This window comes from Chiloscyllium punctatum, chromosome 27, assembly GCF_047496795.1.
Source record: "Chiloscyllium punctatum isolate Juve2018m chromosome 27, sChiPun1.3, whole genome shotgun sequence".
In the NCBI taxonomy this organism is placed as follows: Eukaryota; Metazoa; Chordata; class Chondrichthyes; order Orectolobiformes; family Hemiscylliidae; genus Chiloscyllium; species Chiloscyllium punctatum.
In genome coordinates, this window is record NC_092765.1 from 38658339 (window position 1) to 38686054 (window position 27716).

Sequence of the window (27716 nt, forward strand, 5' to 3'; positions counted from 1 at the left end):
AGATGTATGTTTGTAAATAGGAAAATAACTGAGAGAAACAACACTACGTCACAGGATGTCTTTGCATCATGCTAGTACTTTATTGCTTTTTGATAGATTTACGCATTTTTTTTGTCATTTACAGTTCTTTTCTGAACAGGAAAAACACTCATAACCATAGACTGCAAAATAATGTCACAACTCAGGAAATACAGGAAAGCATTTTAGTAACCAGAAAGAAAAAAATGAGCACAAGAAACATGTAATACTATTCATGGATCTTCCTTGACCTCCAGTTTACTGAAACATTTTGGCTACAGATTTTCTTGCTTTAATAATTATGGAATCATTGATTATCTAATATGATTAATGCTAAAAATATAGTTCTTTTGCAAGATACTTCGCAACGTTTCAAAACTTACAAAATGGTAGGTTGATTCTCCCCTAGATTTACTCTTGTCAACAACTCACCAATAAAATGTGCTGTCATGGACGTGTCCTAATTTATTTGAGCACCTTATGATGTTAGGCAACATACGATTATAAACAGAATATAAGAAAGTCCTTCTTATATTGGAGGATTGGAACGGTTGGGACCAACGTTCTCTCCAAGCTGCACAGAAGGGCCTGTACACAGTAATTGGCAGGCAAACACACCGTTCTGGAAGTTGCTGCCTGTGCAGTAGCAGGATAAATGAAAGAGAAACATAAGGTTGGGGCTCAGGTCCAGGGATATTCCATTCTGGGCACAGAAAATTTCCAAAATCCACACTACTGTTCATAATAGCACAATTGTACTTGTCACTGTATAAACAAAGTTTGCATTGTTCATTGGTGAGATAATAATGTGACCTCAATACCAGAAAACTGGGAAGATTTTTCCTTGTGTCCAACACGCAGGGAAATGAAATCTCACCTCACATTGTTGTGCCTCTGCAATTAAAGCCCAATAAGTTGCAAAATACTTCACCTGGACACTTAGCCCTTTTAAGATTCATCACTTTTGGTATCAAGCAGTCATACCAAATAGTTCAGCTTCAAACACAAGCTCATATCTTATAGTTTACTTAGCACAAAGATAAACTGTTTATAAAAAGTCAAAAATACAAAGTCTTAACATAATTTTTTTAATGTAAGCAGTTTGCTTAACTAGAACAAAACCATTACAAATGATTTTGTAGTTCTGATTTTTTCAGGTGTCTCTTGCATAGGAGTCAAATACACCAGATTAGCAATCCCTACAATCTGTGGACTGGCACATGGTGCCAATGCAGCCAATTTCAATTTCCCTTCAGTGGTGACTGCAGAATTGACTTCATGAGCAACTATTCAATCAAAAACAGCCAGTCTGACAGCTATTTAAATCAGTTGCAAAGGACGTCATTGGGGCAAACCAATTTAAACTAAAATCCAAAAGACTAAGTTTTATAGCAATTTTTGTGAAGATTTATAGTTCAGGTTGATGATAAGTATGTAAGTTATCTTGCTGAGCTGGAAGGTTGTTTTCAGATGTTTCGGCATTCTAACTAGAAGTCCATTAATAAACAAATCGATTTCGATCCCATCTACCTTCCCTTGAAAAAAAAAAGAACTGGAAACGACATCACCCACCTTAAGAAAGCAAGACCTATAAATAGAGAGTGGGACATATCACTAATGCTTCACCGGAGACTCTCACTGATGATGTTACCTAGTCATGGTGACAAAACGTCTGATATCAAACCTTCCAGCTCAGCGAGCTAACTTACATGCTAAGTTTCATATTTGGTAAGATGCTTGAATTTGTATTCATCAAAATGAATGATGTTAGGCCTACTGACATTGTCAAATATTTACAAATAGGTTAAAGCACAGTTTAGATGCAAGCTTGCAGCCTCCTTTTGACTCTTCATTTGCTACAACAAACATCTTTCTATTTTCTGCAGGTTAAGACAGCCAATTAAGAAAGCATTATTAAAACACCATTCTTCTTCCTAGGTACATATCCCACTTTGTGAGGACTAACTGAATTGACAGTTTCACTTAGCTAACAAGCTGCTCCTGAACGTGTAACAAATTTAATGGCTGATGTTACTTCAAGCAGTAACATGAAGTTAATTTTCCATGATCGAAATGAGCCAACTGCATTCACCACTGAAACAAATCTTTCTCCGAGACATTTCTAAGACACAATCAAAGCGACAACTTAGTAAAGATACAATATGTATCAACACATCCAGTTTGTGGGCTGAGTAATGCTTTTGTTTCATATTGATAACGAAACTGTAGCTTTATACAAAGCCCACAAGACAATTCTTTTTTGACAATTTGATTGCACTGAGTTCACATACATGTGCAGAAAAGTTTACATGTTCTGCACTCCTCAAGTAGAGCAGTGCTTCCAAAATAGGTATAAACTCCCATCCCACAAAACTAAAGGTATCAGTTGTGAGAACAGCACTTATACAGGAGTCAAAACTGTGACATGAAATGTATGGAATTCAGTATGTACAGTATATATGTATTACAATATGTACAGTATACACAGTTTAACATATTAGACAATACATATTGATTGCATTATACATACATATATAAGCCAATTACAGCATGCACAGATTACAATATGTACAGTTAAGGATGATTAATGTACAATATGTACAGATTACAGTAAAAATCATTAAAATTTAGAAAATCCCAGCTGCTTATGTAAAAGCTATTTTGAGCTTGTGGACATAAAGTTACTCTTCTCATATCACCTACAGTAAAATGAGACTGTAATGCAAGAGTCATATTCTGAAACACTATTGATTAGAAATTGGTCTTAAAGTATCTTGAACTGTTTTCTACAGACACTGCAATAAAACCAATTCAACTACCAAGGAATTTTATGAATACACCTATAAATGTTATATACTAATGCAAGTAAAATTTGTGCATTACAATCCATTTGATTCGGATTAATTATCACATTAACAGTGAACAATTTGTTTGGATAAACTCGTGAACTCTTAGTGCTGTGGTAACTTAAATATTAGGGTTTTGGGATTTATAAGCTAGAATTGTGGCAGCTAACTCTTGGGGGTCTAAAAGGTGTGGGTATTGTTTCATAACAGTATCCACGAGGTGGGGTTGGAAGATGGCACATAGCTTCATGCGGACAGTCTCCCGCTCCTCTCTGCAGTGGTCATGTGATGGCCATTGGCTATTTTTCCAGTAGGGATCCATGAGCTGTGGGTCACATCTTTTCACTGCCCACCCATGAGGATCTGGAAGACTGCTTGACCTGCTGTTTGATGAGACCTGGTGTGGATCAGGCCAACAGCTTCGTGGTCTCTGCGAGCCTGGCGAATTAAAGTCACTTGGTAGACTGAACTGTGGATGGATTGACATTCTTCCCATGGCCATGCAACAGTGCGAGCTACTGGGTGGATTATGAGGAGGGTAACCACAAGCTCCGATTGATGGCATTGACTCATGGGAATGATAGCTGTATTGATGATGGTCTAAACTGTGGGTTGGTAAATAATACTGTCCATTGTTTATAGAGTATGGCTCACTGTGACTTTGAGATCTAGAAGGCCAGATGTCAGAGAATTCTTTCTCAAATGACACAAAGCCTTCATCGTAACTTTTATGTGCGTTTGAACATACTGAATTGGTTGAGGTGTTGTCAAAGGCTGTATGGTTAAACCACTCAGTGTTTGCATTTGATGATTGCTTGGTTTGTGCAATTCCTTTTAACATTGCACTGCTCTCAGACAGGTTTGCAATCTGTGCTGCGTGTTGTCTTTCTGGGCTGAGCCTCTTCCCTGAGATATTGTCAGTTTGATTAAAAGTGGCTGGACCACTTTCGGTATATGTCGGCCGCTTTGGCACACTTGCCTTTTTCTCTTCTTTGTGTGGGCTTGCAGAATTGAGGCTCTTAGTTGGAGAGGACCTGGCTGTAGCACGGAGCTCATCTGCTAATGAACGTTGGGGCTGGTTAATTCGCTCCGGGTGGTAGAATTTACATTTGATGCCATAAGTACACTTTTTGCCTGTAGTAAAGAAAATGAAAAGAAAAATATAAGCTTTTCTTTAAATCCTTTGTAAAACAATTTGCTACATATGTGGCATCAAAATATAGATATTAAGCTTTGGAATTCCTTCTCTAAATCTTCATCTCTTCAGTTCTCTCCATTTTGTAAGGTTTAATACCTACATCTTTGACCAAGTGTTTCAGGTTATAGTACCAGTTTATGTGGCTGGCGTCAATTTTTCTTTAATGGTGGATCTATAAAGTACTCTGGGGCGTTTTACAATGTTAGAGCTATTATATAAATACAATCTCATGTTTTGTTGAGACATTTTATTAAAATGTCACAATGTATTTATATTTTGCCTTTTGCCCTGCACCTCCTTGGCAATGAGGATTCATGCCAACATGCACCTTTAATGGAACCACTGCTCCCTGGTCCTTCGGCCATGGGTACTGTTGCACCATAAAAGGCCAAAATTGATTCCATTCTCAACCATCAAATACATTACAAACTTCAAAGAGGCAGCGTGGACAGGGTGAGAAGGCTGAACTCGAGCTGACACCTTCTTATTTTAACTTGGCAATACAGCGAGCAATTGTTAGGCCTGATGAGTTAGTCCAGCCAATTATAAAAGATTGTATCTCTGGTCTTCTTCATTCAGATGGCTAAGTGGCTAATGGCAGTGAGTTACTGGGTTCATTTTCTTGGACATTAAATAAGATACTTAAAATTCAAGTTTGAAAACTCATAAGCCTGATTTGTAATCTCTGACAATCGATGAACAACAAAGACTAATTGAATTCTGTTGAAGAACTACCATGTTGGCTTAAACAACTGGATGATACTTGGCTTTGTGCCTCTGTATTCCTGCATGGTCAATCTCTGTTGTTGTGAGGAAGTATCCTAGAAGCTATAGTCACAAGTGAATATGCCAAATGCAGCAATTGCCATATAGCCATGAACATGATACAACCCTTAAGCCAGCTATGACTATTGGAACATATTGACAATGATCCAATTGAAAAATTTGAGAAAAGGAAAAACTATCTTCTTTAAATTGGATTTTAAGCCACAAATAGCAGGTACTGACTTCAGAACAGTTTAGTAACATCAAGGAAATAAACTGAAAAAATTGCAGATGTTGGAAATCTGAAAGAAAAACAGAAATAGTAGGAGAAACTCAGCAGGTGCAGGAGGCTCTGTGGAGAGAAAACAGCATTGACATTTTGTGTTCAGTGACTTTTCTGCAGTTCTGAAGTTAGACTCAAAAAGTTAACCCTTCTTTCTCTCCACAGATACTTGCTGAGTCGCTTCAGCAGTTTCTATTTTTATTAATGACATCAGGCTTAGGTGACTTTCTTAATTCCAGTGTAAACAATGCAGGGTTTTAATTCTTACAGTGAAACAACTTGGAAGAAATTGGAAGACATTAATATGACGATCAGTAGGAGAGTTATCCTCAGCCTCCAGTCAAAAAATTATCCCCTAGTTAATGTTACCAAAACAAATTTCACAGTCATGATTTTGTTTAGTGGGAGTTTGTTGTACATAGCATGTGATGTGTTTCCTACATTGCAACAGCACTTCTGTGACTGACAATATCCTGTTTTTGTGAAAGGTCCTATATAATTGTTAGTAATTTTGTAATATGATAAAAACAAATCCCTTCCAAAGTATCCCAAAACGATCTGCCAAAATTGCCTTATTGAGCCAGCCACATTATTTTGTCATTGGCTTTCCAGCTCAACCAAAACAACAGGTCATAGAATGTGGAACACTACAGCTGGCCCTTCATCCTACCAAGTCTGTGCCGACCATGATGCCATTCTAGACTAATCCCATCTGCTTGTACATGGTGGTATCCCCCTATTCCCTGCCTGTTCATGTATCTGTGTACATGCCTCTTAAACTTTGCTAACATGTCCAATTCTAACACCTCCTCTAGCAGCACGCTCCAGGCACCTACCATCCTCTGTGTGAAAATCATTCCTGAGAAAACTCCTTTAAACATTCCCCCTCTGCCTTAAACCTTAGCCCCCTGGTATCTGGGTTTCCACCTTGGGTGAAGGATTCCACCCTCTCCCTACTTCCTTCTAGAACTTCCCAAACTTGTCTTAGACCCTCTCCATTTTTCTGCACCGAACTATTGCAAGGTTCAACTAAATAATTTAATGTGAAGATACCTTTCCCATTGTAAAGCACTTCAGTTAGCTAAATCCACAGAGATTCAACAGAAGTCAAATACCCATAGAGAGCTGCTGAAATCGAACCAGGTTATGCCACACAGCATCCAAGTATTCGGTTGAAATTTTATTTCCAGTCAAGTGGGAACTGCCCATATCCCATAGCAATTTAACCACACTGTGGCTCACTCATGGAGAGGTAGGCTGATTAGATTACCTGAGACCAAACCATTGTATATTGCCAATCAAAGTACTCACCGTAGGGGCAGTGTTGTCGCTTGTGCTCTGGTATTACAGGCTTGATACGTAAGAAATTATCTAAACTAGGACCATGACGCCCAAGGGGGTCATCAGGGGGCATGAACCTGCAGACCAGGAGAAATCCATTATTAGTAAGGGGAAACTAAGTAACCATCAACATTAGTTAATCCAAACATTTTGCAATAAAGAGAAAGTTCCACAGGACAAAGTCAGATTGAAATGATCAAACATGGTTAAGATCACTACACCCATTATACTTAATACACTCAGTGGTGCCCAATTTCACAAATGGGTTTAGTGGTCATGGAACTATTGAGAGAAACTGTGACCCACAGACAATGTTAGCCCCAGCACATTGCTTTGAATCTAGTCCCAACTGGTGAAAGACAGTCAGTAATTCTTTTACAGTTCTCTCAACGTTGTGAAGCTTCAAGATGAAGGCAGCAGAGATGATCAAAAATGGAATGCCAAAATGATGTACTGGTTGTTCTTCAAGGCTAAATTAACTTGGTGATAATTTGTAGAAAGAGCAATGAACCTGGGAGTGGCTCAAATGGAGTTAATTGCAAAAGCTGGAGGTACTTTCCATTCTGTAATTGTGACATGTCATCATGATGAACTCAAATATTCATCAAATAAAGAAACAGTTGGAAGAAAGATCAAAGGTAGAAGGAAAAACTGTTCTGTGAGTCACTCTTGGACACATGCGGCACTTTAAGTGATAACTTTGCTTTCTCTGCCTGGTTGAAATAATCAGGTCAATTTTCAAAACTATAATGCAGTCACTGGTCATTTCCAAAACTGATCACTGGCGCAATGCCAATACTGCTCTCTTTTCCCACATTTTACAACATGGACAATTTCTCCACCACTGTGCAGTGGACTCTGAATTCAGTTACATTTACCAAGTTTTTAAAAAAATTATTTGTTTCCTTGTAACGAGAAAAAAGAAGCAATAATCAATTAGATAAGCTGAGCAGGCTTGCCCTTTTTGCACCTGTAAAGCTTTTTATTTTTTTCCAATTTGTTCGTGTCTGGGGCCAGCACAATGTCCAGAACATGCACCATGGAGACTGAGAGCCAACTTCAGTCACTGGTTCAGTGTTGGCTGGGAATCAAAGTTGCTTCACAATGTCAATGCAAGACCTGCTGAGTGCAAACAGAATGTGCTGGGATCACTCGTTAACCCAGACATGTGATTGGTGATAATGGGTCTGACCCCCAACTTGATACCTTTGTCTGATTTTCCTTTCAATTTACCCAGGCCCACCTCTTTCCCACTTAATGAGAACAATTAACTCAACACAGATTTTTTTGCGGTCATTACCAATTAATGACAGTAAGCATTTTTCTCCTTTGATTTTATGCCTCACATTGTTAAAGGATTGGTTATTAAGTCCAAAGAGGGTTGAACTGGTTCCAAGTCTCCATTGCAAGCTTGGAGTGACCTCAACCTCAAATAGGTCACATCCCCGTTTTAGGGTTTAAAATGCTTTGCATTGCCCGATACAGTGCTCACTTTTAGGAGTAGAATTCACGCATTTTAGTTTTAAAGGGTGGCTCATTTAAAAGCAGTTCTCATTGCAAATGGACACCAATCTATTGGGTTTGCTCTCCGACTTACTGATTATAAATCTCATTACATGCTTGCCATGTGCGAACTATTCAATCATGTTACGTATGTATTTAATCTTCTTTGAACTGATATTTATGGAAATATTTAGTCTTATATGAATTAATTTAGAGTGGTTTGGTGGCTTTGCTCATTGGCTAATAATAGAGATTGAGAGCTGAAATCTTGCTATGGTGGTTTGAGAATTTGGATTCAGTTTAAAAAATATAAAAAGCTGTAATGATAAAACTCAGATTGTTGCATAAACTCAGGAATTTCCTTTAGAGAGAGTAACCTGCTGTTCTTACCAAGTCTGGGTTAGGTATATGTTAAAGCTTGGTTAATGCTTAATAAACTTCTGATAAAATGATTAAGTTAGGTGATGATCCAGAGCACCGTCATGGTTTAAATTATTAGACAAGGTGATGAAACAAAAATGGAAGTTGCGGTCAGTTAATTATAGGTTATAATTATAATTATAATTATAGGTTTTAAAGTTAAGGCTGTTGATATATCTGGATGTCGGTCTGAAATAATTGGCAGAAATGCATTAAGAGGAATGCTTTCTACTAAAGACTTACTTGTCATTCACAAATGAGTACATCAGCAGACGCTCTTCAATGAACTTCTTCCACTCAGGTTTTTCATTCTGCAGGTCCCGGTAGGTATCATTTGAAACAATGATACCATCCGTCTCGTATGCCAGCTTGACAATAAAACGATCATCATAACAGACGATCCTTTTCCCACCAACTCGCCGCGATGGCGTGAAGACAAGTATCTTTCTCTTTTCAAGCTCTCGAAGGATGTGCTGGTCTAAATGGGAATTGATGATGGATTAGCAATTAAAGTGACAGTAAAAATAAACTAATGTGGTTTTCCTGACACTCTTCATTAACAGAACTATGATTCACTGTGCAGAAATTACCATAATCCACCCATTAATTCTCTAATTGAATGCTTATTTATGAAGACTTCCGTTAATAGAACATGCCTCTCCAGAAAGCAGCTGACAGCTTTAGAATTCTAAATATTTATGAAGTTGGAAATACTTATCAGATGATATTGTAATTAATCTTGTTCTTCCATGAAGGTAACTCATTTGTGAGGAGCTGCTAGGACCTGTGAAGCTATGCAGCGTCAAATACAATAAATATTTCATTAAATAATTTGGTTATGATTTGCTAAAAGTGTGTTTTGAGTTTCACTCATTCTCAGGATGCAGAGTATTTTGCGACTGCTAATTGGACATCAATAGATAATGAGCACTCGGCATGTTTAAACTCTCAGAAAGAAGACAATTTGAAGCTATGTTGACGTTTGTTGTTAAGTTCTCTCTGATGAAGATGAATGCCCATGTAAATGGGAATGTCAATTTCAGGTTTGTACCAAGATAGCTGATTTCAACCAAGACTGCGATTAATTAGAATGCTGGGATTAGTTGTCAGGACTGTCACCTGGAAGTGAAAGCTAAGATTAAAATTAGTCGAGTTACCAGGGAGAATGAGAAGGAAGAAGGGTCAGATTGGACATTGACCAAGGTGATCAGTGGAGTTATGATTTGGAGAGGATGGGGGGTTGACAAAGATGGTGAGGAGAAAGTACTTGATGGTTGGTAGTGGAAGCTAAATTGTATGAAATAAAACTGCTGATTTGCCTCCAAAGCAGCACAGTATACTGACTGCAGAATGCATGAGGTAGTTGCTCACATTTTTTGAAAAGGGGGACACAGACATACGACAGACCTGCTGTTTCACATGTGCACATACCATTTCAAACATGTCAGGTGTGTGATGGAATATTTCCCTCCTGCCTTGTTGGGTGAAACTCCAACATTCAATAAGCAGGAAGCCTTCTAGGACAAAGCAGCCTGCTTAATTGGCACAACATCCACAAGCATCCACTCCCTTCATCACTGACACTCAGTAGCATCCTTGTGTACTACTTAGAAGATGCATTGCAGAAATTCACCAGTGATCCTTAGATTGCACCTTCCAAACACACAACTACTCCCATCGAGAAGGACGGGGGCAGCAGCTACATTGGAACACTACCAGCTGCAAGTTCCCCTTTAAGCCACTTACCATGCTGACTTGGAAATATATTGCTGTTCCTTCACTGTCCCTGGGTCAAAATAATGGCATTCGTTCCTAAGGCCATTGTGGTCAACCTATAGCACACAGACTGCAGCGAATCAGAAGGCAGCTCACCATTCTGAAGGGCAGCTAGGGAGAAGCAATAAATGCTGGTCCAGCCAACAATCCCCAACTGAATCAAAACAAATGTCCTAGAGGACTCTATCAACATGACAAGTGGCACACTTTTGGAGTAGAATATGCACTAATACGCTATCCACAATGTTGCAAAAATTAAAATTTATATAATATCTTTTTCAATCTCAGGGCATTGAAAAGTGCTCCACAGCCAAAGCATTTTATGAGCTGTTGTTATGTTTGAAATGCAGCATCTATGTTGCTCCTATAAATGGCAATAAGGTACACGCCTAGATCATACAAGAATACGGGCTGCAGAAATTACCGAGATCATTGTATGTTACTTACTGCCGAATCACAAGGCAACCAAGAAGCAATCAGATTTTGTCGATTTAGTTTCGCACCCTATAGTATGGGCTGGACCTGCTGCCCTTGTCCTTCTAGATGGGAGTGGTTGTGGGTTTAGATGTTGCAGTCTAAGGATCGTTGGTGAATTTCTGCAGTCACAAGCATTTCATTTACCATTTAAAGAAACTCACATTTCATTTTAGTAACGGGAAAGCTCAAGGTGCAGATGGATAGACTGCAGTTAATTGTCCCCCAAAAAACTGAGCTTAGTGGGGTCTTGTTTAAAAAATTATTGACTCAGCATGCAGCAAGCACTGACTGAAGGGAGAGCCCAACATTTCCTTAAAAGTTATTGCTTTATTTTGCTCTTTTCACAATGGTCCTGAACAATGATAATAGAGATAGTGTTTTCAGTACAATGGGATTAATGGCAAATCAATCGAAACACTTGTGTACCTGTGATTGGCACATCGGGCCTTGGTTGCTCCTTCCTCCAAGATGGGACAAATACAGTGATATCTTTGTGACCTCTTTCCAGGAACCAGTTCACAGCCAGCTGAATGCCATGACAGGAGAATACCTCTTTATTCCCGTGACTGAAACATAAGAGCAGATAAACTAGGAGTTAGTGTTCACTGCATGCTGCATCTTAAAATTCTGACAGCACTTATAATTGAAGGCATTAAACCAATCCACTCTGAATTTTACATTGGTCAGCTACAAATGTATGGACAGAACGCCCCTGGTGCTCACCTTCCACCCTACAAACCTTCGCATCAACCAAATCATCCACCGACATTTCCGCCACCTCCAAAAAGACCCCACCACCAGGGATATATTTCCCTCCCCACCCCTTTCCGCTTTCCGCAAAGACCATTCCCTCCGTGACTACCTGGTCAGGTCCACACCCCCCTATGACCCGCCCTCCCATTCTGGCACTTTCCCCTGCCACGGGAACTGTAAAACCTGTGCCCACACCTCTATCCAAGGCCCTAAAGGAGCCTTCCACATCCATCAAAGTTTCACCTGCACATCCACCAATATCATTTCTTGTATCCGTTGCTCCCGATGTGGTCTCATCTACATTGGGGAGACTGGGCGCCTCCTAGCAGAGCGCTTTAGGGAACATCTCCGAGACACCCGCACCAATCAACCAAACCGCCCCGTGGCCCAACATTTCAACTCCCCCTCCCACTCTGCCGAGGACATGGAGATCCTGGGCCTCCTTCACCGCCGCTCCCTCACCACCAGACGCCTGGAGGAAGAACGCCTCATCTTCCGCCTCGGAACACTTCAACCCCAGGGCAACAATGTGGACTTCAACAGCTTCCTCATTTCCCCTTCCCCCACCTCATCCTAGTTTCAAACTTCCAGCTCAGTAACAAGTCTCCTTGACTTGTCCGGACTTGTCCGACCTGCCTATCTTCTTTTCCACCTATCCACTCCACCCTCTCCTCCTTGACCTATCACCTTCATCTCCTCCCCCACTCACCCATTGTACTCTATGCTACTCTCTCCCCACCCCCACCCTCCTCTAGCTTATCTCTCCATGCTTCAGGCTCACTGCCTTTATTCCTGATGAAGGGCTTTTGCCCGAAACGTCGATTTCGCTGCTCGTTGGATGCTGCCTGAACTGCTGTGCTCTTCCAGCACCACTAATCCAGTACAAATGTATGAGCTGAGTGTAAAAGACAGGCAAAATAAAACTAACATGTAAACTGAGCAGGCTGCTAACTAACACTGCATTACAGTGCTAATGACTCTTCTGTTGTACTACAATTTCAGCGTAAAAATGACATACTCCCACCCAGCATTGCTCCCCTCTTCTTCTCATGAAATCTTGAGTTTTCTTCTCGATTGCTCAGTTGCCTCAGTCTGATAGCTGGTTTGAGGTTTGGAAACTTACCTTGCAGGAAATGACAATTGAGAAATTGTCTCCATGAAGCCCATGGCTCTAAATGCCAACGTATCAATTTGCTGAGTAACACAACCAGAAGTATGCAACTGCATATAAATTCGAGCAACCTCAGCAGTAAAGGCACTGAAGTGCTCAGTAACAGCACAATCGTGGCTTTATTTGGCCACTTAATGCAGACAATGCTCAGTCCTGAGAGGTGTGGAATGCTTCAAATTTCAAAAGAAATTTGGGTCATATAACTGGTGTTATGTAATTGGGGATGTGTGACAACATTATTGGGAAGAGTGGGTGCCTAATGTAGAATGACAACTCTAAGTCTCAATACATGATACATAACAAATTAAAATAGGAATATTTGAAGTTTATGATTCTGCCACTTGGAGATCATATTACAATTTGGTTCATCAATTCAATCACGTAATACACTGTATAGGGCATACAGGATAGGAACAGGTAATTCAGCATAACTAGTCCATGCTTGTTTTTCATGCTATATTCAAGCTTCCTCCCATCTGTCCTCATCTAAATTTATCATTGTTTCTATCTATTCTTTTCTCCCTGATATATTTGTCTTGATTCCCCTTGGTACTTCGATATGACTTGCCTCAACCACTCCCTGTGGTAGCAAGTTCATATTAGTATCATTTTTGGACAAGGAAATTCTTTCTGAATTCAATAATGCAATTATTGAATTTCTATATCTTATTTTTCTGACATTACTACCAGTTTGACATCCTTATCTGTTGAAATCGGACATGAGCTCACGCAATATTGGTCTTTCGGTCACATGAAAGAAACATACAGTTCGATGACAAGGAAAGGCACCATTCATAAGGCCAAATGAGGAGGTCAGAATTTTGTAGAGATGGCAGGCGTCTATTCGAAGGGGCTGTGACTGATACTGGAAGAACACCCTTGAAGTCCCGGCATTTTGGTGGAGCCAGGGCTACAGGAAATGTTTGTGGTGGAAGAGATTCTTGGGTTGAACATCACAGAAGAGGGCAGGAAAAATCAGAAGCAAAGGCAATGAGCAGACTCCCTTACCCTACATCCATTCCTTGATCAGGCACATTACCTTGCCCTCAACAGCCAAACTGTCCTGACTGGTTTACCTGATGTGTTTGTTGTACGATTCCAGATCTGCTCAGACTGTATTAATTGCAGTCTTAATTCACCCCTTTAGACACTCAATCGGCCTTTGGTTAGAAAGTTAACATCCTGTTTAATTGAGTATCATTTCTAATTCTAAGCACTCCCCCTTTGGAGCAGAAGATTCTGTGTATGTGTGTTTGTTTATAGATATATTCATAATGCATATAGTTTGATGTATATGCATGTTTAGTTTAGATTCCCTACAGAGTGGAAACAGACAATTCGGCCCAACAAGTCTGTACTGACCCTCTGAAGAGTAACCCACCCACACGCATTTCCGTCTGACTAATGCACCTAACACTATGGGCAGTTTAGCATGGCCAATTCACATCTTTGGATTGTGGGAGGAAACTGGAGCATCCAAAGAAAACCCACGCAGACACAGGGAGAATGTGCAAACTCCACACAGACAGTCACCCAAGGCAGGGATTGAACCTGGGCCCCTGGTGCTGTGAGGCAGCAGTGCTAACTACTGAGCCACTGTGCCACCCAACTGTGTGTGTGTCACAGCCATTCAATAAGTTTGAGCCATATGACTGCAAAGTTATGAATTGGCCAAGTATCAATGCCTTATCTCCCTCAATCTGAATGAATCACCTGAGATCAATGTGCGATCATATGAAGGAGGAAATAAAATAATCATAGAGATATGTTGCAAATCTGACATTAGAGGTGCTTACTGTAATCGAGAAGGAAAGTACATTGCACTAATCCCTGACTCAATTCAGAATGAAAGAAATTTCTCGTAATCCAGTTGAGGTAACAAAAGGCTGGTGAAATTTGATCTAAAAAGCAACATTTTCTGCAAGGCATGAGTTTTTGAAGGTTTAATTTATTAAAATAACCAAGCCAGTGACAACTTGATGAGGGGAAGAAATATAAGTCATGAACCTTATTGTGTAAAATGGCTGTAGACAGAATAATAACTGCTCAGAGAGTTTGTAACCTGCACAGTACAAAGAAAACATTGTTATTTCTAGAAGTCCTGTCAAGCATTAAGAACTCTTGTCAAATGATGAAGAGATTTTGAGTTGCAGATTTGTAGTATTTTTTATTATTTGTGAATTTGAATGGAAAGTGAAAGGAAAAAGATTTTAGTTTTGATTCTGAAAAAGTGGCTTTGCTTTAATATAATGATCAGAAAATAGTTTCTGAACAGTGAGTTCAAACATTATTTCCAATAAAATATGCATCTGAAGCTAAGTGCTTAAATAAACTACCTGGGGATTTAATTAATGAAATGGTTGTGTGGTTGAACTTTAATGACGTTCCCTAATCTGATTTCTGTACATAACCAGGTTTCATTTGAGAAGCACAGTTTCATACCAGCAGGAGGTTTGGTTTGTGGTAGTTTGGGGTTTCATAGCTAAAAAGAAGTTTTCAAACTGTTTGCACAGTTTACGCACAGTTTTTTTTTAGAACTCTGTAAGGAAAAGTCAGTGAAGTTGCTGGCTTCTGCGTCACTCAGGGAGACACAGCAATGGAAAGAGAATCACATCTGGTCATTGTATAGAAAGTCACCGAAAGGAAATATTTGCTCCGTCATCAGTTAAATAAGCCATTTCAGATAGGAGTGAAACTTCACTTGGGGTGACTGTCTGGGAAAGGGTTGGATTTTTCCTTTTGCTGTTTATAATAAGAACTTTATAAATTATATATAAATATCTTTATATTTTGTGCAATAACTTGTGTTTTTTTGTTAAAAACTGGCAACCTTGTGTAAATAATTTCAGCGACTGACCACTGTGGAAACCAAGTTACAAAACTAAAATGTATGGCCTGTCAAGCCAATTTTCACACTGAGATCTGACTAGTCGAGTATTACTATGAACTTGGACCAAAATAAGTAAACAGGAAAATAATTAAAAGATCACCACAACATTTTTATATGAAGTTCTGAGAACAGATCATAGATGCAACTTGACTCAAATAAATATTAACTGTTGGTCTCAGAAGGTGACTAATAATAACAATTGGATTAATATTCTAAATCACTCAGATATTATGACATATTTTTATATTTAAGTTTGTCACATTTTAAAAGTTCTCGTGAGGGCTAGGACGATTTGTGATCTCTTCTTGGAATATTTTCAACATGCTAATTTACAATGAAACTTCAAAAGCATTGCTTGCTTGTGTAAATATCAAAAATAATGCAAGCATCAACCTGTAATATATGGAAAGGAGTAATTATTTTGTACAATTCAAGGTCAAGCATAATTTTAAAAAGCATTGTGTTTATAGATGATTGTGACTGGAGACATCTTTCTAGCTAATGAAACATTTCTAGGAGGTACGCCCTTGTGATATGAGAAAACATAGTGACCACATTATGCACACAAGATTGCACAAAGAATAATTTTCTCTCAGATCACAGTGGTTAGCACTGCTGCCTCACAGCGCCAGAGACCTGGGTTCAATTCCCACCTCAGGTGACTGACTGTGTGGAGTTTGCACATTCTCCCCGTGTCTGCGTGGGTTTCCTCCGGGTGCTCCGGTTTCCTCCCACAGTCCAAAGATGTGCAGGTCAGGTGAATTGGCCATGCTAAACTGCCCCTAGTGTTAGGTTAGGGGTATGGGTGGGTTGCGCTTCGGCGGGTCGGTGTGGACTTGTTGGGCCGAAGGGCCTGTTTCCACACTGTAAGTAATCTAATCTAATCTAATCTAATCTATTTTTCCTGTCAGATCCGTGACTTTGGAACAGTGATGATGTTACCTAAACTCCTTTTTCATAATTGTACAAATGAGATCTTTTACGTCCACCTGAGGTGGCAGGCAGGACCTCATTTTAATATCTCAACCATAAGTGAGCAACTTTAGGATACTCAAATCCCATGTTCTGAAATGGATTTGATGTTAGATTGGTAACATGTTTCCTGAGGGGAAAAATCATGCAATTATATTAAAATGTCTTGGACAGGATTGAGTCAAAGAACTTTGACGGTCTAGCACTCCCTCAACGTTAGCTGCAGTGTTAACCTAGATTTTGTGTTCAATGTCTGAAAGCAGACTTAAAGCCATGACTTCCTGAATTAGACGCAAGCCATTAAGCCACAGCTGAAACAACGTGATGCTCTGTGATACCGAACAATTTCCTCTGATGTTTTATGACACATGAAACAGTATCCACGTCAGGAAGTCAAAATAGCTTCCATCAGTTATACTTGTTTTCCAAGCATAATAATTTCCTGAACTCCAACTATTGTACTTACTGTGCAGTCCCTGAATTAAGGATACTCAAACCACCTAGTCCTGAAATGGATTTGATGTCAGAATGGTAACATGTTTCCTCAGGGAAACACCATGCAGTTATATTAAAATGTTCTGGATGGAGTCAAGAACAACAGCTAACATATCTGATAAGCTGTGCAACTTACAGGCAGGTGAGTAACAAGGAAACAGCTAATCCTTTTTTTTATTTTTGTTTAAATGAGTTTCCCAAATTATTACAGTTATGATATCAGCAAGATCATTGATAAGAATAAGTTTTTTTCTAATTGAAGGAAAGCCCCTACAATGAATTGGCAAATACTTTTGAGTTTACCTGCAGACACTGGGAGAGACCTTCGCAACCTACTGTGTCATTCATGAAAATCGAGAATGGTGCAAAGCTTGCCCTTCTCAGTCTAATGAGAATGGGGTAATAGGGTTAAAATTAAGACTGTATCCTATCACCCAGAAAGGATTCAGAACCAATCTTCCTGTTCAATCACATTCAGGCACTAGGCTGAAAAAAAAGGAACAGAACCGAGTGAAACTTAGGGACTGGAAGTTAATTTCTATAAAATGTTACTGTGTTCCCTGTGAATCAGGAGTAGCAACGAGCTCACAATAGGAAATCAAGGCCTCCCATGCATTATGTTTCCTGCTGCCACCCCCATAACGTCCTGTATGGTCACCTCAGGCTGTTCCTGTCTCACTGACAAGGACTCTTCCCATGGATCCTCAATTCCCATTCCTGCTCAATGGAATCAGGCAGCAGATTCATTCTGCACATTCTAATGAATTTGGGTTGTCAATATGGTATAGCTATCAAACCAGTGTGCCCATGTGAGTTTGACAAATGCTTAGCCAAGCCAAAACTGACCACAGGTTAATGGTTTGAGAACATATTCAGAACCATAACTGTGCAGTATTACTGAATAAATGCAGCATCTAAATTTGTTGCTATATATTACCATTGTTAATCTTACTTAAGTGCTAGCTTTGATTACTTCCTCCATATTTGTTGGACTGAATTGTGCACTCTACATTGTTAAATGTCTTGTCATAGTTTTGTAATTATTTAATGCTGCCTTTGTTATTCTCTGTTTTGCAAATGATTTTCTTCCTTCAAGAAGGTGTGTCTATATTGTAATTGGAAATGAATTATGTTAGAGGCAATTCGATACATTTTAGTTTAAATTAACCCCATTGCTTCATATGTTTCCTGAAAGATTTGCGAAACTTTTCTTCATTATGATATTTTTCTTCAAGGAGTGGTGTTTCGGGAGGTTGTTCTTACAAGGTCACAACTTTGTTTCATAGATGGTATATAAGAACACAATTAAACTTAAGGATATATTTTCATTTGCAAGTTTGTATTTTCTAAATTTAAAATATTAAGTTGAAAATGTGGACGTTGTTCAATGGGAAACAAATCCTATAAAGGATCAAATGAACATGATTACATTAGTCCTTCAGATTTCAAACACATAAATTGAGGATAAGATACAATTTAATCTCTGTATTTGTTCTAAACCGTTCTCCAATCTTGCCAAAATTGGTTTCTGAGCTGTGATTATTCAATTATCATCATTAGTTTTGATGAACAAGAAAGGATAGGGTGAGTTTATTTCCATTTAGAATTTCACCTTGTAGCTCTTATTGCAAAACTTTAGTAAGCATGAGGATTACTTTCATTGTCAAAATTGGATACCTTAAGCCTGAGCTCTACTTCCAAGAGTTACACTGTTTTAGGTCGGTATCTCACAGAACAGAAAATACTCTTGCTTGTAGAAGAGTTAAATCCCAGCCTGTCCAGATTTGTTCTGTTCTTCATGGCAACACCCATTAGAACAATGCTTAAAAGCAGCTGCTTTGACTACAGCTCATCTGACGGAATGCTTGATGTCCCTGTCATAGCATTCAAAATAGTAATAATAAGGTGCTGCTGGAAAAGCCTCCCAAATCCACAGCTACTCAGAACTTTTAGGGATAGAGGTGCTGGAGAATGGGCAGCAGAAAATTTGTTTGAGGAGACAAATGTGAAGACATTGTACTCCTGACCCAAAAGCAAGGCTACTAAAAGAACCATTCATTAAGTGCATGCTTTCATGAGACATGGGACAATTGAATAGTTAAATAATATTAAACAAGCAAAATATAATGAGTGGAACCATATTTAAATTTGATAATTAGAGATCTGCAATTAGCCACTGGAGTCAATCCCCTCAAACACAGGCATATCTGTCACAGGTTGAGGTCAGATTTTGCATACTTAACAATCTAATCTGCCAGTGGATCCTCTTGCTCTCTGTCTGTCTGGTTATAGATGTGTCAATCCCACCATCCTGTGACACTATGGTAAATAATTCAGTGCATGGGCAGTGACTGTGTCTGGAATCCTTCATTGTTTAATTCACAGCCTGGTAACAGACACACAGTAAGTTCACTTCTGCTAGCCATGCCAAGCCGAAAATTCCCCTCAGCAGGAAGTGCAGCCAATTTGCATATAGTTAATGAAAGATTTATACATGAAAACATGTGCAGCTGGTGAGTCAGCAGAGGGTCAAGGGTACAAAATCAATACAGGAAACAAGGACTAGATTCCCAGAATGTCAAATGGTTCCAGGAATTGGCTCATTAGCTTGAAGTTTGCGCAAAGTTTATAGGCAGAATTATTTTACAACCATTGTAATTCCTTTCCACATTCTCAGCCTCATCATAGTAAGGACTTTGGATTTCAGGTATTAGAGCTCCTGACACAGAAACACTATTATGACTCCTGACACATATACTATTGACCACATATATGGACCTCTCTCCTGGGAACAGGGAAGGCAGGAGAGTGCTGTGTGGAATCAATATGACAGCCAATAGAATATTATAATTTCCACCAGTGAATGAGGCCATGATAATTTGCCTCATTAACATGCTAGTGTTTAACTCTTCACATGGGACAGGTAGGAAGTGAGTGGGCTACGACCTTTGTCTTGAAGTTGGGTCAGGCGTGGCCAACAGCTGGTTTTTCAGGTACATGTGGTGACTGGGGTTCTGTTGAGAGAGGTGTGGGCGAGGCAGGGAAGGGTGAGGAGGACCAGCACAAAACGATAACAGAAAGGCCATAACTTTCCATGTGAGGCCCCATGAAGACTTCCAGTTCCCCTTCCTTACGTCAGAGCTAAAACCACGTATCACAGCAGTGGGATGTGATTACAGAATGGCCATACTATCTAAAGGTGTAGGTTAAGACACAAGATGGTAAGACACAAGACTTCCTCTATGAAAAAAAAACCCTATTGTTTTTTAATTCTTGACCTTGTGGTGAATTGAAATTGAAACACTTACAGTAGATCAGAAGATAGTGGGGAATGTACCTGTATTTCCTCTTGCAGCAATAGAGTGTTAATGGTTAACAATATGTTCCTACACACTCTGAGCACGAACAGGCTAAAAACCCAATAACAATAACATACCTCATAGCAACATTGCTGCCATCTATAACAATTGCTCGCAAGTTGACTTTCTGCTCCTGCAGCTCTTCGGTCACTGGTCCACCAGCTGGGACTTTGGCTGAAGGACCTCCACGAGACACCAGGATAGGTACAGGCACTTCCTCTGGTGCGTGCTCCTTTTCCATCGTGCCTTGTGCCTTCACTAGTTCTCCGAGTATGGTGTTGGTATCGGCGCTACTGTCCACTTTTTGGAAAACCATATGAATCTGCTCTGCTGAGTAACCCAACTTACGAAAGAAGTCCACTTTCATCTGCAATTCGGAGGAGTCCGGGGAATTCTGTGCTGGGGATTCCTCAACCTCTTGCTTTCTCCCAAACTCTGCCTCTAGTTTATTACTCATTCTGGATTCTTTTGAACTGTTACTTTTACATTCATCATTTGACTGGACTTCACTCAAAGTCAGTTTCTGCTTGGTAGGATTAGTCCTTGATGGATGGGAAGAATCAACCAGGAAATTATTTGTCCAGTTAGGGAAATCCAAGGAAGGTTTATGGCTGTATTGTGCATGTTCCGCCAAATTCATGTTCTCTTGCAGAGAGATCCCACGTTCTTTTAAATCTGAATCCTGGGAAGAGGTAAATAGTAGTACATTTTCATTACTAATAAAGAAAGCTTGATGTTTTAAAAGCAGTCACAACTATTATTCACAGCACAAAGTCTTACTTCACCCAAATTGAAATAGGAAGAGGGCACTGAGTTTATAAAATGAACCTCTCAATTACAAGCGCAGCTTTGTTGTAGAAAATAGCAAATTCCTGAAACTTTTGCAAATTAAGGTTAAATTTTAACCTGTTGTTCTAACATGAAACTGAGGTTCTGTTCCAAAACTATTCAAAAATTGCAAGTACACAGAATAAACAGACATTGACTGCGAATAAATTTTCAATATTTGTCTCATATTCTATGTCAGAAGCATGCAAAAAGCTAATTTACATTGTGAATGAACCCCTTTAGTGTTTAGTCACAATGATGTTTGGCAATGATGAAGTTACTCATAATAGAAAAGCTGTAGATACTGGAAATCTAAACATCATAACTGCTAGGAATGTTAACCAGGGATGACAGTTTCTTTACAAGGTGAAACAGAGTTAATTTGCAAAATCTTCTGATATCAGGAAATATGACGTGCTGAACTTGAGTTCTTGTTAACTGTTGGGACCCTGAGAATGTCCTGTGCATGGGAGCAGTAAATACCAGGCATGTTCAAATTTCTGATGGAGAGGTTTGTGCTGGATTAGAATGGAGAACAGGATTGAATTTCTGAGAAAAGGTGTTTCTCTCTCCACTGATGCTGATTGACATTCTGAGTATTTTCAGCACTTTCTCTTAGTTTAATAGCTTCTGTGTTTCCTAACTGAGACTAAATTAGAGATTTAAATGAATCATTTAATTGACCCATTTATATTTGCCTGTATAAGCTACTCATCTACACTGCAAGATAACCTCCACAGCAAATGGACTGAAGGCTGTACATGCAGACCTACGTACTTTACACATCTATGGTTCTTGTTCTCACCACTGTCCCTCTCAATGGCTGACAAAAGCCAGTACAAATAAATGACAAACATTGGGGGTAGCTGGAATGACCTCAGCCATTCTACTCAATTCGTTTGGACTTGACCAACATCACTGAAAGGAGAACAAACCAAAATGGGGGCACATAATAGGTTTGCTGATAATATCTGATGACATTTCATCACAATATGCACTTTTTTTTCAGTAAGCTCTGCATAGAAGTACATAGAACAATACAGCACAGGACAGGCCCTTTGTCCCTTCATGTTATGCCAACCCATGAACTAATCTAAGCCCATCACCTTAGATTTTCCCATCATCATCCATGTGCTTATCCAAGGACTGTTTAAATGCCCCTAATGTGGCTGAGTTAACTACATTGGCAGGCAGGGCATTCCACGCCCTTACCACTGAGTAAAGAACCTGCCTCAAACATCTGTCTTAAATTTATCACCCCTCAATTTGCAGCTATGCCCCCTCGTACAAGCAGATGCCATCATCCTAGGAAAAAGACTTTCACTGTCCACCCTATCTAATCCTCTGATCATCTTGTATATCTCTATTAAATTGCCTCTTAACCTTCTTCTTTCCAATGAGAACCGACCCAAGTCCTTCAGCCTTTCATCATAAGACCTTCTCTCCAGAACAAACAACATCCTGGTAAATCTCCTCTGCACCTTTCCAATGCTTCAAAAGCCTTCCTGTAGTGGGGCTACCAGAACTGTATACAATATTCCAAGTGAGGTTGCATTAGTGTTTTATACGGTTGCGGCATGATATCATGGTTCCAGAACTCAATCCCTCTACCAATAAAACCTAACACACTGAATGCCTTCTTAAGAGCACAATTAACCTGGGTGACAACTTCCAGAGATCTATGTACATAGACACCAAGATCCTTCTGCACATCCACATTACCAAGAATCTTTCCATTGACCCAGTATTCTGCCTTCTTGTTATTCTTCCCAAAGTGAATCACCTCACATTTAACTGCACTGAACTCCATTTGCCACCTTTCAGCCCAGTTCTGCAGTTTATCTAAGTCCCCCTGCAACCTGCAACATTATTCCACACTGTTCACCACTCCACTGACTTTAGAATCATCTGCAAACTTACTAACCCATCCACCTATGTCTGTGTCCAAGTCATTAATAAAAATAACAAACAGATCCTTGTGGGCACACCACTCGTGACCGGACATTTACTTGAGGGCATTTACTTACTCTGTAATAACACAGAGATGTACTGCATATCTAGCTGGTTCAGATAGTATGGAACCTTGATGCGTGCAATTTGGTTACTAAATTTCCTGTATCACACCAAACTGCCCTTCTAGGGGCTTCTTTGTTTTAAGCAGTTTGGGGTGTCCTGTGGTTCTGAAAGACATTTTACATTGCAAAATTTGGAGATGCCGGTGTTGGACTGGGGTGTACAAAGTTAAAAATCACACAACACCAGGTTGTAGTCCAACAGGTTTAATTGGAAGCACACTAGCTTTCGGAGCGTTGCTCCTTCATCAGGTGATAGTGGAGGGCTCGATCGAGCCCTCCACTATCACCTGATGAAGGAGCGTCACTCCGAAAGCTAGTGTGTTTCCAATTAAACCTTACATTGCAAAGGTTTTCTTATACTATATTGGATATCGTAAAATAATAAATCATAACTGGATACAAAGCACTCAGATCTGCTTCTAAATCTCATCTGACAGTTTTCATCATCTGTGGTGTATCCATAATTTTTACAAACATCAATTCATTGGGATCACAGATGCAAACGTTCCTTATAGTTTTCAACATGTGAAAACAAATCTTGTAGCTCCTAATAACGTAACCTCATGTATATTTCTAAATTATGGTCTACAGCCTGGAATCAACATGTTATAATCAACATTTTCATAATCATAATTGCAGCTATTTAGCCAACATTCTTTTCAAAAATTTTAGTGGCTTTTTTTTGCAATAATATTTTTTATGAAACATAACTCATGCCAATTTATCTGCCCCTTGTCAAACTGTGGTTTAATAGATCATGCAAGTAAGGCCTCCTGGCCATACCTGTATGATTTAAGTGGATCTGCATATCTTATTTATAACTTATCGTGACTGTAACTGATTCACGGAATTGCCCTTTTGAGTGATTTAAACTTCGTACCTTCTCTCATCATTAATTGACCATGTGACTGCCCTGTGCTCTTATCTTCCCAATTATTCCAAGCTGCAAAACATGTTTACAAAAGCAATCTTTGCCCAGTGCTGCATGATAAACGCTCGTGTAACATGTTGAAATGTCTAAAGTCCTTTCTTTCAGTGCAGTGACTGTTGCTAAGCCAAATGTGGCAGCCTGCACAACAGCGAAAAAGATACAGGGTAGTCAGGCTGTACTTCTGATGCTGCATGGATCAATATATAATTATAAAAAGACTTGAACAGGAGACAAACTTGCTGAAAATTTTAAAAATATTTACATTGTTTAGAAGCCAAAGCCCTCTGTTGAAATGATTATAGAACATAGAACATTACAGTGCAGTACAGGCCCTTCAGCTCTCAATGTTGTGCCAATCTGTGAAACCAATCTTAAGCCCATCTAAGCAATTATCATCCATATGTTTATCCAATAACCATTTAAATGCCCTTAAAGTTGGTGAGTCTACTACTGTTGCAGGCAGGGCATTCCATGCCTCTACCATTCTCTGAGTAAAGAACACCTACCTCTGACATCTGTTCTATATCTATCATCCCTCAATTTAAAGCTATGTCCCCTCGTGCTAGCCATCACCATCCGAGGAAATTTAATTTATGTCAGTTTAACTTATGGTGATGTGAAGATTGGATGTAAGCGGTTCCCCAGAAAGAGGAGGAAACAAAGCCATTCAACATGGCGACGAAATCCACTTTCCAGTTATTGGCTCAGTTCATGAGCTTTCCATCATTTCAATTGTAGACTGCCTGAGACCTACCCACAATCATTGAAAAGAAAGTGAGATAGGGGATGACAGGAGATGGGAGCTCTCCCATCAGCATGTCTCATTCATAAATAGAAGACTGCCATACTATAACCATCAACTGGTAAATCACTATGCTAGGGGCAGCATGGTGGCTCAGTGGTTAGCACTGCTGCCTCACAGTACCAGGGACCCAGGTTTGATTCCAACTTCAGATGACTGTCTGTGTGGAGTTTGCACATTCACCCAGTGTCTGTAGTTTGTCAAGGTTAATTCATCAACACCTTCCTCAGGCTACAGCCTTGAGGTGCAAAGTGTTCTACATGAATACACATTGAGCTGTCAGCTCCCCTCCAAGTTACGTATCATTTTCGCTTGGAACTGTATCTCTATTCCTTCATGGTCACTGGATCTAAATCCTGAAATTTCATCCATGGTAGCATTATGGGTCTACCTATACTTCATAAATGTAGCTTATCACCTCTTTAATGGCAGTTAGGAATTGGTAACAAATGCTGGCCTTGCCAGTGTCATCTGTATCTCATAATGTTAGTTTATTATGGGCTTCTAGTGCCTCTCTGACTCTGTCCTGGATCCAAGACTGAATATTTGTCAATAACATTTCAATTCCCTGCTTCAGCTAAGTCCTCCATTAAACTTAGAGACAATTTTTAAAATTAATACAAGAGCCTGAAGTAAAAACACAGTTCTTAATGTCGACCTTTAACGATTAAGAATTCCATTTCCCTTTTCCATTGAATAGAAACTAAAGGTTAGAACCAAGAAAACTGAGTGTTTCATCCAATCTATTTTTTTCTCTCAAAATTTACATTTTCTGGAACATACAGTTCAAAGGTTTGTCAGATGAATGAAGACAGCTGACATTTAAAGAGTGTTTAACATAGTAGAATGTCCTAGGGTGTCTATATGCTGTGATGAATATTTAAAATCTTCCTTATACATTTGAACTGAACATTTTTGTAGTGTTTCTAGACATGGAATGTTAATGTGACATCACAAAACACATTGAATTGTAGGGTTCTCAACTCCTTCTATTCTTCATTTTTCCTCTAAAAAATCTGTGGAAGGTGGGGGTAAGGGAGATATTGCTGGTAGGAGTTTCTTCATTAGGTAGCACGGCAAAACATGATCATTTTCTGAAATGATTTCTACGATATATCAGGACAACTCAAACTAATGAAATCCTCGTGAAAAAAAATTAATCTTTTTTGATTCAATTCTGAGTAACTTATTCAAGCCTCCACATTACATCCTCTATTTCAGGAGGGGCTACCAGAAACTTTGTCATGGGTAAAGGACATAGGAATTCTTCAGAACTGTTTTGTGAGCACCTGAATCACGGAATTCCACAGCACAATTGCAGAAACTCAACCAAAAAGTCTGTATTGGTGTTTATGCTAGTTGCATCCTAGCCATGTCACTCTCCTTTTTCCCTCAGTTACTATTTTTCACCTTCAATGTAGAATTCACCACAATAACTATACCGAGACACGCCAGATATTACAAAAAATGGTTACTACAGAAAAATAATTGACAACGTGACCCTTTTGGCTTTAAAAAGCAGATAAAAATAAGGCGTGAAACACACACACACACACGAACATTAATTCTCAAAGCTACACCATGAGACGAATTGAGGGTTCAGCGGGACGGTGGTTTCCTTGATTCTGTCATTTCCGTACTCATGATACATTTTCAAGGTTCGTTTGTTCCAACACTGCTCTCTTTCATTTTTTAAGGTTACACATACCGGTTGTGCAAGAACAACAAGCCGCCTATATCATTTCTGACTCTTCTTGGAATGAACACCCACCCTTATGGGCACAAGACACGGCATGTGCTTCACTACGAACGATCATACCAAATACCGAGAGGCCACTGAGCCACTCTACAGCTTTGTATAACTGAAGATGGAGCTACAAACAAATCAACTTTACTTCCTTTCAGCCGGGATGTTGTCACCAAACTTTATTTTAAATCAGCGGCTCACTTTAACATGTCTCACGCGCTCTCTTTAATCTTTAACCGGACCCCCACTGCCACAGTTTAAACAACATGGCAAACAAAACATGTTCGTGACATTATCAACTAGTTTACATTCCCTTTCTCGTCCCCAGGAATTATTATGCTCATCATTTCCTATCTGAACGTCACACTGATATACTCACCAGAAAAGCATTGACATTTTTACAGTAATGCCAGAACAGAACAGTCCCGGATTCTGCCGAACAGCTTAGTCCCGACTGATGAGTTAAGTCTCAGCAAGTTCAGTCTTACTGTATACGTCCTCCCACTCTACACAAAGTGGTGTAAAAATGCTCCTCAGAGCATTGAAAGAACCCTTCAAAGGACTTTAGATCCGTTACCTAGCCTTGAATGTGAGAAAAGCAAGAGGGGAAATATACTTACCAGACTCTGTTTGCACGGTTCTCCATTTACTAGTCCCAAAAGGTGCATTCCAATCACACCTAAGTCTGTGCGTTCAACTGATTGCTGGCCCGGAGTCATAGCTTATATCTCTCCGCTTGTGATGTCATGAAATTGTTTTGTTGCCAGGAAACAACTTAAATACATGCAGAATCCACCCCGCTCCCCGCCAAGCACTTGTACTTCCTGATTCTCACCAGTGCAAATAGCTGAAAGCGATTAGGAAATCTGCCTGGGCTGATCGGACCTGCTCCACTTTTCACACATAATTTGCTGAGTCTACTTATACAGTTTTAAGTAATACACTATGTATCTGCAGAAAGAGCAGAAACACTCAGGGAACCAGGCAGCATCTGTGCAGAAAGAAACATGAGTAGATGTTTTGGGTTGAATGTGCTTTATTTTTATTCATTAGTGAAATGTAGGCA

General features: G+C 39.5%; 1 protein-coding gene across 2 annotated transcripts; it reads right to left on the reverse strand.

Moving 5' to 3' along the window:
• Window positions 1–56: 56 nt before the first annotated feature.
• On the reverse strand, window positions 57–27401 carry zc3h12aa (zinc finger CCCH-type containing 12Aa). 2 transcript variants are annotated; one of them, XM_072548542.1, is made up of 6 exons: window positions 27271–27401; window positions 20345–20949; window positions 11054–11193; window positions 8618–8852; window positions 6422–6528; window positions 57–3998 (listed from the first exon to the last, which is right to left on the reverse strand). In XM_072548542.1, the coding sequence occupies exons 1-6, from the start codon at window positions 27367–27369 to the stop codon at window positions 2986–2988; spliced, it is 2199 nt and encodes a 732-aa protein (XP_072404643.1). In that variant the 5' UTR covers window positions 27370–27401; the 3' UTR covers window positions 57–2985. The 2 variants fall into 2 exon arrangements, with proteins under 2 accessions (XP_072404643.1, XP_072404644.1); XM_072548543.1 differs by lacking the exon at window positions 27271–27401 and adding an exon at window positions 27030–27143.
• Between the last annotated feature and the right edge of the window lie 315 nt (window positions 27402–27716).